Source organism: Oncorhynchus keta, chromosome 1, assembly GCF_023373465.1.
Source record: "Oncorhynchus keta strain PuntledgeMale-10-30-2019 chromosome 1, Oket_V2, whole genome shotgun sequence".
NCBI classification, from domain to species: Eukaryota; Metazoa; Chordata; class Actinopteri; order Salmoniformes; family Salmonidae; genus Oncorhynchus; species Oncorhynchus keta.
The window spans coordinates 31580842-31593983 of record NC_068421.1 but is presented as its reverse complement, the minus strand read 5'-3'; the positions used below and the strand labels follow the sequence as shown (position 1 = coordinate 31593983).

The following is a 13142-nucleotide window of genomic DNA, read 5'->3' as shown; positions in this document are numbered from 1 at the left end:
ACACTGAGACATACAGTGAGACAGACAGTGAGACACACAGTGAGACAGTGAGACAGACAGTGAGACAGACAGTCAGACAGTGAGACAGTGAGACAGACAGTGAGACAGACAGTGAGACAGCGAGACACACAGTGAGACACACAGTGAGACAGTGAGACAGACAGTGAGACAGACAGTGAGACAGACAGTCAGACAGTGAGACAGCGAGACACACAGTGAGACACACAGTGAGACAGTGAGACAGACAGTGAGACAGACAGTGAGACAGTGAGACACACAGTGAGACACACAGTGAGACAGTGAGACAGACAGTGAGACAGACAGTGAGACAGTGAGACAGACAGTGAGACAGTGAGACACACAGTGAGACAGTGAGACAGACAGTGAGACAGACAGTGAGACACACAGTGAGACAGTGAGACACACAGTGAGACAGTGAGACAGACAGTGAGACAGTGAGACACACAGTGAGACAGTCAGTGAGACAGTGAGACACACAGTGAGACAGTGAGACACACAGTGAGACAGACAGTGAGACACACAGTGAGACACACAGTGAGACAGTGAGACAGACAGTGAGACAGTGAGACACACAGTGAGACAGTGAGACACACAGTGAGACAGACAGTGAGACACACAGTGAGACAGTGAGACACACAGTGAGACACACAGTGAGACAGTGAGACAGACAGTGAGACAGACACGCACACGGTAATGTACATACAGACAAAAACACAGTGCTCCATGTGATGGCAGAGGCAATGTTTTCTGTACCATGATAACATCAGATGGGAGGTGGAGCTCCTCCAAAACCAACACGCAAGAAGGTGGAATCAACCGGCCAAATCCCTCCAATAGCACACGGCAGTAGACCTAATTAATTCAATCATAAACTTATGTGGACTGCCATCCAACAATGTGATAAATGACTTAGAACACAAGGACCTGGTATACACAGGGCCTGGAGGCGAGTCACATACTTCCTGGGTTTGGAGGGTCACACACACTGTTATGAACACAGAGCACACGCACACTGAGTGTACAAAACATTAAGAACACCTTTCCTTCATTGAGTTGCCCCCCCTTTGCCCTCAGAACGGTCTCAAATCGTTGGGGTCTTGGATGCTGATAATGCTATACTGTAAATATTAGCGTTAACATGTGACGGCTGGTTGACAGAGGTAGTTGCATGCCTGACACACAGTAGATACCAGTTCCATTACAATAGTTCAGGGCTGGATCCTGAACGTGGCTTCCAGAAACACTGGCCTGACACTGTCTGAGGACAAAGGCTGGGTTAAGTTATACTGGGGTTGGGCTGAGAGTAGACGAGGGCTGGAATATACTAAACTGCGCTGGGCTAAGAGAGGGGTCCTCCATACGGCTTCAATGGAATTCATGTTGGGTTGGCAGCATTAAGCAAAATCACATCTCCAACATTGTTACTTGGACAAAACTAATTCCTGGAAGAGTATGTTCAGGAGTCAGGGCTTCCTGCCCCACCTCTTTATCTCCCTCTCTCTCTTCATCTATCCGTCTCTCTATCTGTGTCACCTGCCCCTGGCTGTGGCGACAGTAGGTCTCTGGCTCTGCGTGAGAACTCAATCTGTGTGACTGCAGGCTTTGTTCTGAGCGTGAGCCTGAGTGTGTGTGTGTGTGGTTGTGTGTTGAGGGAGAAATGTCAAAGAGGGTGATTTGTTACATCATCCAGCATTCCAATTCTCTGTGTGTGTGTGTGTGTGTGTGTGTGTGTGTGTGTGTGTGTGTGTGTGTGTGTGTGAGAGAAAGCCGGACAGAGAGATAATGTGTGTATGAGTGAATCCTTCAGGTCTATGCCAATAGGGCCTGTGTGTGTGTGTGTGTGTGTGTGTGTGTGTGTGTGTGTGTGTGTGTGTGTGTGAGAGTGAGTGTGTGAGTGAGTGTGTGAGTGAGTGAGTGAGTGAGTGAGTGAGTGAGAGAAAGCCGGAAAGAGAGATAATGCGTTAATGAGTGAATCCTTCATGTCTTTGCCAATGGGGCCTGTGTGTGTGTGTGTGTGAGAGTGAGTGTGTGAGTGAGAGAAAGCCAGACAGAGAGATAATGTGTGTATGAGTGAATCCTTCAGGTCTATGTCAATGGGTCGTACAGTATGTCTAAGGATGGGGAAAGGAGAACTGGGTCCTGCATGTGGAGACTCTCTAAGCTATACACCATCTGGCCCTGCCCATCAAAGGCATCTCTCTATGAATTTAACACACATACACTTTCTCTACATTACAGTCAGCCATCAACCAGACGTCCCTATTAGATTAGCCTCCATTACGTCCCAGTTATTCCCTGCTTGAAGCTTGGTGCCACTGCCACACAAAGACACAGGCCACATCCCAAATAGGCCCTACTATATGCAGCACATAAGGAATAGGGTGTCGTTTGGGACGCATTCACAGTCAGACAGAATGGATGTGCATGTCTCAGACCCGGCTCCAGTTGACCCCCTCCAAACAATATTTAGCCCATTCCTCTATGTCTCCCTCAGGAAAGGGTTTTAAGTTCCTGTTTATAGGAGGGCCCAAGGCAGCGAAAAATGGGGGTAGATTGGATGCAATATGATCAGTAATGAATTTTGCATTGCATTAGAGGGGTCTGTAGCCGTAAAGATGGAGGGATAAGCGCCGACTACAAGTGTCCAGGAGTCGGCCCTTAATCTAATGACGAGCAGAGTCATAGACACAAGCAATTATAGTGGGAAGGAGAGAGCGAGAGAACGAGCGAGAGAACGAGCGAGAGAACGAGCGAGAGAACGAGAGAACGAGCGAGAGAACGAGAGAGAGAACGAGCGAGAGAGTCCCAAAGAGTGTCCATTCCATGTGACTGCTAGTACTGCTGCAGGGGCCTATGTAAATGAATAGGTCCAAACAGCATTACGTTGTAATAGATGGGAAATGAGAGCGAGAGAAAGAGAGGGATTGCAGAGGGATGAGAACAGGGAGCGAGAGAAGGTTGAGAGAGATGGAGATGAGAGGAGGGGGGGTAGTTGGTGCTAACACACATTAGGGCCTTGTGACTCTTTGCTGCTCCTAGTGGCAGTCTCCTCTCCCTAAGAGAAACCCGTCCCATAAAAATTTGAAGGACCTCTTGTTCAGGAGAGGAAGAGCATCGCCGCTTTAAAAATTAGTTCAACATTTGGATTGTCCGAATGGCTGACACACACACATGCAGGCCCACACACGAGTGTACATCCACACACTTTTTGCAAAACCAAACAAGCGTGATTAAGAGTAGCAGTTGAAGGAGAGTAAATTAAAGTTCACACAAAGCTAAGTAAATGAAGTTGACCACTATCACATTTCACTTGAGAGAATAAATGGTCAGTAAATTGGTGGAAAGATTGAAACCATGAAATTATTAATGATGACAAATGATTAATGAGTGTTTGTGTGCACACGTGCATGTACACAACCATTCAAAAGCTTGGGGTCACTTAGAAATGACCTTGTTTTTGAAAGAAAAGCACATTTTTCGTCCATTAAAATAACATCAAATTGATCAGAAATACAGTGTAGACATTGTTAACGTTTAAATGACTATTGTAGCTGGAAACGGCAGATTTTATATGAAATATCTAAATAGGCGTACAGAGGCCCATTATCAGCAACCACCACTCCTGTGTTCCAATGGCATGTTGTGTTAGCTAATCCAAGTTTATCATTTTAAAAGGCTAATTGATCATTAGAAAACCATTTTGCAATTATGTTAGCAAAGCTGAAAACTGTTGTGCTGATTTAAAGAAGCAATAAAACTTTTTGAACAGTAGTGTATATGCGCATATGAGCATGTACAGTGCCTTCGGAAAGTACACATTTTGCTTGTTACAGACTTATTCTAAAATGTATCCCAAAAATGTTTTCTCCTCATCAATTTCCACACAATACCCCATAATGACAAAGCAAAAAAAAAACAGTTAAAAAAAAAGGTTTTAATAATTTATATATATATATATAAATGGATATATCACATTTACATAAGTATTCAGACCCTTTACTCAGTACTTTGTTGAAGCACCTTTGGCAGTGATTCTTGGGTATGATGCTACAAGCTTGGCACATCTGAATTTGGGGAGTTTCTCCCAATCTTCTCTGCAGATCCTCTCAAGCTCTGTCAGGTTGGATGGGTAGTGTCGCTGCACAGCTATTTTCAGGTCTCTCCAGAGACGTTTGATCGGGTTCAAGTCCGGACTTTGGCTGGGTCACTCAAGGACATTCAGAGACTTGTCCCGAAGCCACTCCTGAGTTGTTTTGGCTGTGTGCTTAGGGTTGTTGTCCTGTTGGAAGCTGAACCTTTGCCCGTCTGAGGTCCTGAGCGCTCTGGAACAGGTTTTCATCAAGGATCTCTCTGTACTCTCCTCTGTTTATCTTTCCCGCAATCATGACTAGTCTCCCAGTCCCTGCTGCTGAAAAACATCCTCACAGCATGATGCTGCTACCACCTTGCTTCACCGTAGGGATGGTGCCAGGTTTCCTCCAGACGTGACACTTGGCATTCAGGCCAAAGAGTTGAATCTTGGTTTCATCAGACCAGAGAATCTTGTTTTTCATGGTCTGAGAGTCTTTAGGTGTCTTTTGGCAAACTTAAAGCGGACCGTCATGTGCCTTTTACTGAGGAGTGGCGTCCGTCTGGCCACTCTACCATAAAGGCCTGATTGGTCAACTGCTGCAGAGATGGCTGTCCTTCTGGAAGGTTCTCCCATCTCCACAGAGGCTCTCTAGAGCTCTGTCAGGGTGACCATTGGTCTCTTGGTCACCTCCCTGACCAAGAGCCTTCTCCACCGATTGCTCACTTTGGCCGAGCGGCCAGCTCTAGGAAGTCTTGGTGATTCCAAACTTCTTCCATTTAAGAATGATGGAGGCCACTGAGTTCTTGGGGACCTTCAATGCTGCATTAATATTTTGGTACCCTTCCCCAGATCTGTGCCTTGACACAGTTCTGCCTCGGAGCTCTACGGACAATTAATTCGACCTCATGGCTTGGTTTCTGCTCTGACATGCACTAACTGTGGGACCTTATATAGACAGGAGTATGCCTTTCCAAATCATGTCCAATCAATTGAATTTTCCACAGGTGGACTCCAATCAAGTTTTAGAATAAGGCTGTAGCGTAACAAAATGTGGAAAAAGGCAAGGGGTCTGAAAACCTTCCGAAGGCACTGCATGTGTGAGATTATGTGTGCGTGTCTGTGTATGAGTTAGTGTATGTTTATGACTGACCGGTAGCCGAGCCCACTATGTCTCTGGATGGTGACTCTGACATGGCGTCTGCCAGCCTCTCTCTCAGCCCCTCCTCGGTGGACTCCACAGAGCTCATGTGACGCAGGCCAAAGCTCTCTGGCCAGCTGCCACACACCTCCAGCAGGGTCACACTGCGGTCAAACGTCCCTGGAACACAAACACCACCATTTAGAGACAGTCAGCACAACACAACCACACACACAGTCAGTAGAAACCCAAAACATAGTCAGTTAAGGTACACAAAGTAGAAATATTTTACATATGATCTGTTAAAGTGCACTCTGATCAGTTTAACCATACACACTGTCAAAATACAAGCAAGAACCTTCTAATAGTCAGTATAACGGCATGCTCGCAATTGCACACTTAGTCAGTCCAACCACATACACAACAGTCAGTCCAAATACACAACCACATTCACAACCACACACTAAATCCATATAACCATACAGATGGTCAAGTGGAGTACTGCCATCAAACACCTAAGCTGTGTTTGAATACTCGCACTAACTGTACTATTTGTGATGTACATTGAGTATGTAGTATGCTTATTGGTTTTAGTATGAATATGGTTATTATGCCAAATGTTCCCGGATGTCGTGCTACATTCCCCCAAAATTCGAAGAACACATGCAGTGGACACGATTCCCATGCTTTTAGGGTCCATAATGCAATTCTCCAGAAAATGGGCGTGGTACCACAACATTTTCAGATTTGAAGAAAATGGCAGAAAATATGCAGTCAAAGTCCGACGAGAGCGGATACAAATGTATTGCTTTAACTAATTATGACAAATTTTAAGAGAATGTTGAGCAACGTAATAAAAAAGTAATGACATTTCAAATAAGTTACACGTTATGCTGGCTGTCAGTTAGCAACGCTAGCCTTACAAACTGCATAGCATTATAGCAGTTGCTTGTATGTACCGGTATGTTAGCTAGCTACCTAACGTTAGTTGGCTACTAGTACATCGAACATGCCAGTATATTAACTATATGCTATCTACCTAACTACCCAAAATTTATTGACATGATTATTCACTTTATTCTTATCTAAGTGGTATAGTCGCTGTGTGTTCTCAATGGACATTTTTAAAGATGTCTAGTTAGTTATTTGTTATGCTAAGAAGCTAGCAAGAAGTTGCATAGCAACAGCATCAACTTCCAGTAGACAGGCGAAGTGCTAGTACACTCAAATGAAAGAATATAATTTGTTTACAGTACACTAACATGAACTAATAGTATGTATAGTTGAAGTCAGAAGTTTACATACACTTAGGTTGGAGTCATTAAAACTAGTTTTTCAACCACTCCACAAATTTCTTGTTAACCAACTATAGTTTTGGCAAGTCGGTTAGGACATCTACTTTGTGCATGTGTAGCAGTGTGATGTTGCTCCCCTAGATTATGCACCAAGTTGCACACAAGGACCAATTCAAATTACAAAAAAAAATTGTAGTCTTCCACAAGTCTGGTTAATCCTTGGGAGCAATTTCTAAATGCCTGAAGGTACCACATTCATCTGTACAAACAATAGTATGCAAGTATACACACCATGGGACCACGCAGCCATTATACCCCTCAGGAAGGAGACCCATTCTGTCTCCTAGATATGAACGTACTTTGGTGAGAAAAATGCAAATCAATCCCAGAACAACAGCAAAGAACCTGCTGGAGGAAACAGCCAGAAGAGGACTGGCCACCCCTCATAGTCTGGTTCCTCTCTAGGTTTCTTCCTGGGTTCTGGCCTTTCTAGGGAGTGTTTCCTAGCCACCGTGCTTCTACATCTGCATTGCTTGCTGTTTGGGGTTTTAGTCTGGGTTTCTGTACAGCACTTTGTGACATCAGTTGATGTAATAAGGGCTTTATAAAGACATTTGATTGATTGATTGATTGAAGATGCTGGAGGAAACGGGTACAAAATTATCTATATCCACAGTAAAATGAGTCCTATATCGACATAACCTGAAAGGCCGCTCAGCAAGGAAGTAGCCACTGCTCCAAAACCGCCATAAAAAAGCCAGACTACAGTTTGCAACTGCACATGGGGACAAAGATCGTACTTTTTGGAGAAATGTCCTCTGGTCTGATGAAACAAAAATAGAACTGTTTGGCCATAATGACCATTGTTATGTTTGGAGGAAAAAGGGGGAGGCTTGCAAGCCGAAGAACACCATCCCAACCATGAAGCACGGGGGTGGCAGCATCATGTTGTGGGGGCAGTTAGCTGCAGGAGGGACTGGTGCACTTCACAAAATAAATGGCATCACGAGGCAGGAAAATGATGTGGATATATTGAAGCAACATCTCAAGACACCAGAAGTTAAAGCTTGTTAGCAAATTGGTCTTCCAAATAGACAATGACCCCAAGCATACTTCCAAAGTTGTGGCAAAATGGCTTAAGGACAACAAAGTCAAGATATTGGAGTGGCCATCACAAAGCCCTGGCCTCAATCCTATAGAAATTTGTGGGCAGAACTGAAAAAGCTTGTGTGAGCAAGGAGGTCTACAAACCCGACTCAGTTACACCAGCTCTGTCAGGAGGAATGGGCCAAAATTCACCCAACTTAGTGTGGGAAGCTTGTGGAAGGCAACCCGAAATGTTAGACCCAAGTTAAACAATTTAAAGGCAATGCTACCAAATACTAATTGAGTGTATGTAAACTTTTGACCCACTGGGAATGTGATGAAGGAAATAAAAGCTGAAATAAATCATTCTCTCTACTACTTTTCTGACATTTCACATTCTTTAAATAAAGTGGTGTTCCTAACTGACCTAAGACAGGGAATTTTTACTAGGATTAAATGTCAGGAATTGTGAAAAACTGAGTTTAAATGTATTTGGCTCAGGTGTATGTAACTTCAACTGTACACTCATTAAGTATGTAGTATACATACACACTGAATTAAGTCATGAGATTTAGTAGCTGGGACAAAGGCTGCAGCTACTGACTATGGCCCTGGTTAAAGGGATACTTCGGGATTTTGGCAATGAGGCCCAGTCACTGCTCTAACGCTAGAAAACACTGCTAGCAGGGCGAGTGGATGGGAGGGATGGCATCAAACTAGGGAAAGTTAAGAGCCACTGGACTGATAAACAGAGCGGAAAGAGAGAGAGAAAGGCAGATGTTGAGAAAGACAATGACTGACAGAAAAGGAGGCATGATAGAGCAGAGGAAAGAAAAAGGCAAAACAGAGAAGGAAATAGAGAGAAAAACACCAGAACAAGACTGGAATGATCTTTATCATAGAAGAGCTGCTATCGTTTGGTTCTCTGGTTGTTATTTGGGGGTTGTTATTTGGTTCTCTCTACCTGACACCTTGTCCCCTGGCCCAGACTGGGTCTGTGTTATCAGAAGGAGCAGCGACAGTGGACTCTTTGATCTCAGAGTTAAGTTCAGTGGCTATCTAGGCCCTAGGTGTATGGAGGTCTGGCCAGCCTCAGCCACACTCCAGCCCACTGACAAGCTCTAATGCTGGGGCGAGAGCCTGCACGGGCTGCACTGACAGGCCTGGTTTTACACACAGATAGGAAGGACCAGGTCTCCACTTGGCTATCTGCTGTTAAGACACACACTACACCGGGCCAGGCAGGAGAAGCTGATAACTTTGCACCACTTTATAAAGAATCTGTATGTGTGACTCCTCAAAAGATCCCCCCTTGCCAGCAGCCCCACAATCAAAGCCATGGCCAAGAGCCTGCGTGCAGGGTGTTGTGGTGTGTGTGTGAGAGAGAACAGTAGCCCTGTGTGCCACAATAGCGCTCTTGAAGGTGACATGATGTTATTATGGTTACCGAGCGGTTGATTTTATGTTTTACCACAGTGTGGAATTGAATTTTCCACCGTTAAAACAACCCTCCGGCAATGCTGTGAAATATGGCCTATCTTTCTGAGACCTCACGATGCTGGTATGTGAACCGTGAGCTAGTTCATTTGTTTACATGGGCTGAGTATGTAACGAGTAAGTAATGCATGTAATTGAGGTGTGCAACCTTGTGTTAGGCTGTGTCTGTGTGAGCGTTAGTGTGTCCTCCTGAATTCACTGTCACAGCACTTCAGACGCTCTATGGAGACTTCCTTCACAAATCTATTAACCCATCAGTCTCAATTAACATGATGGCAGGACCCTAATGGTACGACCTAATTTCTCTCTCACTCACAGTCACAGTCACACACACACACACACACACACACACACACACACACACACACACACACACACACACACACACACACACACACACACACACACACACACACACACACACACACACACACACACACACACACACACACACACCCGCCCACCCACCCACCCACCCACCCACCCACCCCTGGGGTTCACATCAACCACTACAGAGCAAAAACATGAAACACAACACAGAAACCATTACACCAAAGTATGTTGTTTTAATTACTATTCCAAAACCACCATGACACTGGCCAAATGGACAATTTTGGACTATATAGATGTAAACCCCAGAGAATGGTGAGCCAGATATGTAGCTGTCATGGTCAGTAGTCCCCCCCTCTCTCCCTGCATCAGGGGTGATGTCTGTTAATTTATCCCATGTGTAACTCTGTGTTGTTGTTTTTGTCACACTGCTGTGCTTTATCTTGGCCAGGTTGCAGTTGTAAATGAGAACCTGTTCTCAACTGGCCTACCTGGTTAAATAAAGGTTAAATAAATAAAAATGTCTCCATGCTCCAGCATGTGACAGCAAGTCCCACTCCTCCACTCCGGTCATTATCATGATGATGCTAATGAAATAACAGCCAGATTCCTCAGGGTTAGTAGGAACCGAGGGGCGTAGTGAGTGTAGAGCAGCAGGATGGGATTCTTCCTCTGCAGGGTGGGGCTTTGCTTCTCCATCTCTCTTTTCATTTTTCACTGACAATGTTCTAGGAACAACTAAAACATGAGGACATGATGTTCACAAGCATTTTAGTGACAGGAGAGAGACAGAAGAGACAGAGGGGAGAGAGAGAGTGAGAGAGAAGAGACAGAGGGGAGAGAGAGAGTGAGAGAGAGAAGAGACAGAGGGGAGAGAGAGAGTGAGAGAGAGAGAGAAGAGACAGAGGGGAGAGAGAGAGTGAGAGAGAGAAGAGACAGAGGGGAGAGAGAGAGTGAGAGAGAGAAGAGACAGAGGGGAGAGAGAGAGTGAGAGAGAGAAGAGACAGAGGGGAGAGAGAGTGAGAGAGAGAAGAGACAGAGGGGAGAGAGAGAGAGAGAGAGAAGAGACAGAGGGGAGAGAAAGAGTGAGAGAGAGAAGAGACAGAGGGGAGAGAGAGAGTGAGAGAGAGAAGAGACAGAGGGGAGAGAGAGAGTGAGAGAGAGAAGAGACAGAGGGGAGAGAGAGAGTGAGAGAGAGAAGAGACAGAAGGGAGAGAGAGTGAGAGAGAGAAGAGACAGAAGGGAGAGAGAGAGTGAGAGAGAGAAGAGACAGAGGGGAGAGAGAGAGTGAGAGAGAGAAGAGACAGAGGGGAGAGAGAGAAGAGACAGAGGGGAGAGAGAGAGTGAGAGAGAGAAGAGACAGAGGGGAGAGAAAGAGTGAGAGAGAGAAGAGACAGAGGGGAGAGAGAGAGTGAGAGAGACAGAGGGGAGAGAGAGAGTGAGAGAGAGAAGAGACAGAGGGGAGAGAGAGAGTGAGAGAGAGAAGAGACAGAGGGGAGAGAGAGAGTGAGAGAGAGAAGAGACAGAAGGGAGAGAGAGAGTGAGAGAGAGAAGAGACAGAGGGGAGAGAGAGAGTGAGAGAGAGAAGAGACAGAGGGGAGAGAGAGAGTGAGAGAGAGAAGAGACAGAGGGGAGAGAGAGAGTGAGAGAGAGAAGAGACAGAGGGGAGAGAGAGAGTGAGAGAGAAAAGAGACAGAGGGGAGAGAGAGAGTGAGAGAGAGAAGAGAGATGAGAAAGATAGCAGAGAGAAGAGAGAAAGAGACAGAGGGAGGATGTGGACAGACACATTTTTTCATCATGGTTAAACTAAAACCTAGGCTGGATTAGTTTTCTCCCAGCTGTTGGTTCACCTCCACACCGACTGAAGATCAGGTCCTACTGATCTCTCCCAACGCTAGTTTCCTTAAAGACTTAATCAGTGTGTTCACCTTTACAACAGGGCAGCAGCAGCTCTGGATGGCACAGCTGGACACAAACACACACTGCACGCAACGCATAACAACCGGCCACACGCCATCATCTCTGGGCTACCTGGTTGCTAAACAGCCTAATGACGGGAGGCTAACGGTTGGCTAGCTGATAGCGGTAATTCAATTAGGCTTTACTGCAGGGGGGTGTCATTAGAGTGATGGAGCTAACGAGGCTTAGTGCTGTAAACGGAGGGTTGTGACTCTGGGACGGCAGTTATTTGTGTTGGAAAAACAAATGCCTTCTGGTAACAAACATGCCACTGCGTAAATCACAATTTGACCGGAGGGAAGGCGACAGAGGTGTACATTTGGAAAGATACAGACTAACCCTCTGAGTTGGACCTGGGCAGCCTGTACCTGGAGCAGGGAGGGTATGGCTGTCTTGGTGTGATGACTAGCTGGGATGTGAGGCGGCAGACTTGAGGTTGAGGCTGTGTCTTAATCAGTAGGCTCTGTCCTCACAGTGGTTGTGAAACACACACACACACACACACACACACACACACACACACACACCATGGAAACACACTGCCTGCCACGACATGTTAGTGTTAATGGAGATGGATTAACACACACACACACACACACACACACACACACACACACACACACACACACACACACACACACACACACACACACACACACACACACACACACACACACACACACACACACACCTCTTGCGCTGTGAACCAAGTCTGACAGAGTGTGTGTGACAGTGGCCAGGCAGGGCCATGGAAACAGGAGTCAGTGAAAGAGTGGAGAGCTGCCTGCCAGAGTAGTTTAGTGGTGGGCGACATGTTAGTGTTAATGGAGATGGATTAACAGCTGTGATTTCTTCCTTCACCTTTGCACCTGTTTAGGTAGCTAGGAGGTCTCTACCCCCCCCGGGTCGGCTGAGTACTAGTAATCCTTTCAATAGTGTGGCTTGCCCGGGGCCAAAGACTCACGCCCGCGCACACACACACACACACACACACACACACACACACACACACACACACACACACACACACACACACACACACACACACACACACACACACACACACTTATAAACACGCATGCGCGGCTGCGCTCACATAGTCATCACACAGAACACGTAAGCATGCACGCATGCACACAGGCACATGTAAGCGCACACACACGTAAGCACACACACACAAACTCTCACAAACTCGCTCTTCACTTTGCACCTCCCTGTTTAAAGGAGAGTCAGAGGCGCAATGATGGCTAGCTCACGATTAGCCTTAGACCTTTAATAGGTGAGACGGTCTCTGCACTGTGTGTGGTACTGTCAGACAGACTTCAAAGTCTCTGAGACACGTATACACACACACATACACTAACACGCCTCTGTACTGTAGTGTGGTACTGTCAGACAGACTTCAAAGTCTCTGAGACACGTATACACACACACATACACTAACACGCCTCTGTACTGTAGTGTGGTACTGTCAGACAGACTTCAAAGTCTCTGAGACACGTATACACACACACATACACTAACACGCCTCTGTACTGTAGTGTGGTACTGTCAGACAGACTTCAAAGTCTCTGAGACACGTATACACACACACATACACTAACACGCCTCTGTACTGTAGTGTGGTACTGTCAGACAGACTTCAAAGTCTCTGAGACACATATACACACACACATACACTAACACGCCTCTGTACTGTAGTGTGGTACACTGTCAGACAGACTTCAAAGTCTCTGAGACACGT

At 45.9% G+C, this 13142-nt stretch overlaps 1 protein-coding gene across 1 annotated transcript in view; it reads right to left on the bottom strand.

The window, feature by feature from the left end:
• Window positions 1-13142, bottom strand: part of LOC127930856 (BCAS3 microtubule associated cell migration factor-like) — a 134127-nt gene that overhangs the window by 24966 nt on the left and 96019 nt on the right. Inside the window, exon 2 of the mRNA XM_052521786.1 lies at window positions 5244-5411. Coding sequence (XP_052377746.1) covers window positions 5244-5411 — 168 coding nt within the window. The remainder of the gene's footprint in view (window positions 1-5243; window positions 5412-13142) is intronic.